The following is a 2,260-nucleotide window of genomic DNA, read 5'->3' on the forward strand; positions in this document are numbered from 1 at the left end:
AATGATAAAGTGACAATGAGCATTTTACAGAGATGGCCTGTATGGGTTTGGAGTCACTTACCGGCTGTGACAGTCACCACCGTCCCGGATCCATCCGCAGAAGCATCCTTCCAGTTATTAAATACCACAGTGACACCGCTCCCAGTCACCCTGGTGCAAGAAGTACCGACATCTCAATCTCCCAGCCGCACATCACCAGATAGTTGGCGATGCTCAATTATTCCAGGGGTTTTAAATCATTTCGCAATATTCCCTTGTTTCACAATCCATATCTGTTCAACCTGCTGTTTTTGAGACTCTGAGTTCTTAGTGAAATGGCCCAGTAACAGGGGCCGGATTTGGGCGCTTGATATAAAAGGAGAATAATGTCAATGAATAATGTCAAAGAAAGCGAACTGAAAGAAGGAAATTACAGTGAAATTAAACCAGATTACAGCGATAATAATATCAATCCTACAATTCAGGATCTGGACCTGGAGTATTTATATTTGGATTTTACAGAGGTATTTGCTCAGATCTCAAACACTGTGAAGATCCCAGGAAACACAATGTCTCAAGTCAGCACAAAATCTCCCAGTACCGGGTGTGATGTGGGGACATTAGATAAACAGCGGAGACTGCGGTTCCCGGTTCCAGCTGACAGATCAGGATCCCATCTGGTGTTAGGAATTTGGACCTGGGACCAGACATTCCCAATCTCCATTCACTGACAGAAAGCCCGGGAAAGACATCACCATCCGCACACACTCGGCATTTATAAAACTCAAGATGTTAACGGAAACAATCCAATAACATAAACTAGACTGTGGGACAGACGGTACGAGGCGGAACTGCAGGGTTGAACGGCAGATCAACTCCGTTTTTTCATTTGATTCTGTGATAATCTGCAGTGTGAATTTTTGTACCGCGGGAAGCCGAGGCCCATCACTGTGTTTCATCGTACCTGTACTCAGCTTTACAGTAATAGGTGGCGGTGTCTTCAACTCTCACATCCCGAATTTCCAGAGAAAATGTTTTTTCTGCCTTATTCGTCCTCACAGCAAATCGCCCTCCGCTGGAGATCCGCTCCCGCTTGGTCCCGGTCTGGGTTTGTCTGAAGAAATATCCATTTCGGAATTGATATTGCCAAAACCCACCTTCATAGTAAACACAGGTGATGGTGAGAGACTGACACTCCTTCCTGGTCACCGCTCCCGGGGTCTGTGTCACTGACTGACTGAAAGAGCCTGGAAATTAAACAGAGAGAGTTTAATGGACCATCAGAGCCGAACCACATAACGAGACTAAAACCCGAGACAGTGTCTGTAATTCGGATGGATTCGGGCAGTTTCATATTAAATCCACACAATGTCGGTTTGTTTGATCGGTACTCACGGGGTAAACAGACACACAGGGTGAAAACAAGGAGGATTCCCATCGTTCTGCTGCCTGGAGCTGATGGTTTATATGACGGGGAGCTGGAGACTGCAGCCCTGGACTGTTCTGGGAGACTGGACCTCAGAGCTGGACTGAAATACTTCAGGGGAATCGAGTTGATTGGCAGAGGGCAGTATCCCGGAGATTATTGATGGGCCGCACGACTCCCGGGTCTCTGTCTGTCTGTGTGTTGTGTGAATAAGCGACAGGTTTAAAGAGGGAAGCTGCAGTTTTCGGTCACTTCATTGGGTCTGTGAGCCCGATGTGAAATCCCTCCCACATTAGTCTGATGTACAGGGGGTGGGGCTGGGGGGCGTGGTTTCTGTCAGCAGAAGCTGCCGCCCTCCTTTCCCCCACAGTAATGAGCTGGGAGGTCGGTCCATGTGTTTTTATTGAGTGGTGTTTGTTGAGGGTGGAATGTGGGCCCAGGACACCGGGAGAATCCCCCCTCCCCGCTGTTGTTCCAATAGTGCCGGGGATTCTTTAACATCTCCCTGAATGGGCTGGCGGGGCCTCGGTTAAACGTCTGATCTGAAGGACGGAGCCTCAGACCCGGCAGCTTCCTTCAGTCCAGCAACTGAGGGTCAGGTTACAATATGAGACAGTCCAGTGACATTGTCAATATCCAGGCAGATATACACAATCTACACAAAGAATAAACTCTCCCTGTCATTTAAACACATGCTTCCTGCAGTCTCCCCTTCAGTGGTTTGTATTTAAAATGATGTTTGAATTCAGTAATGATTGATTTCCAGATCTGTAATATTCAGAGTTTCCAGTTACAGTGACAGAGAATGAAGAGATACTCGGAAGGACAATGGACATCGGGGAACTCTGTGCTTGG

The 2,260-nt window shown here is 47.5% G+C and overlaps 1 gene segment (V, D, J or C); it reads right to left on the reverse strand.

Moving 5' to 3' along the window:
* Positions 1–236: 236 nt before the first annotated feature.
* Positions 237–1,608, reverse strand: LOC137348573 (T cell receptor alpha variable 38-2/delta variable 8-like). The segment is given in 3 exon segments: positions 237–345; positions 944–1,226; positions 1,375–1,608. Coding segments are annotated over 3 exon segments (435 nt in total).
* Between the last annotated feature and the right edge of the window lie 652 nt (positions 1,609–2,260).

Source organism: Heterodontus francisci, chromosome 34 (assembly GCF_036365525.1).
Source record: "Heterodontus francisci isolate sHetFra1 chromosome 34, sHetFra1.hap1, whole genome shotgun sequence".
Taxonomy (NCBI): Eukaryota; Metazoa; Chordata; class Chondrichthyes; order Heterodontiformes; family Heterodontidae; genus Heterodontus; species Heterodontus francisci.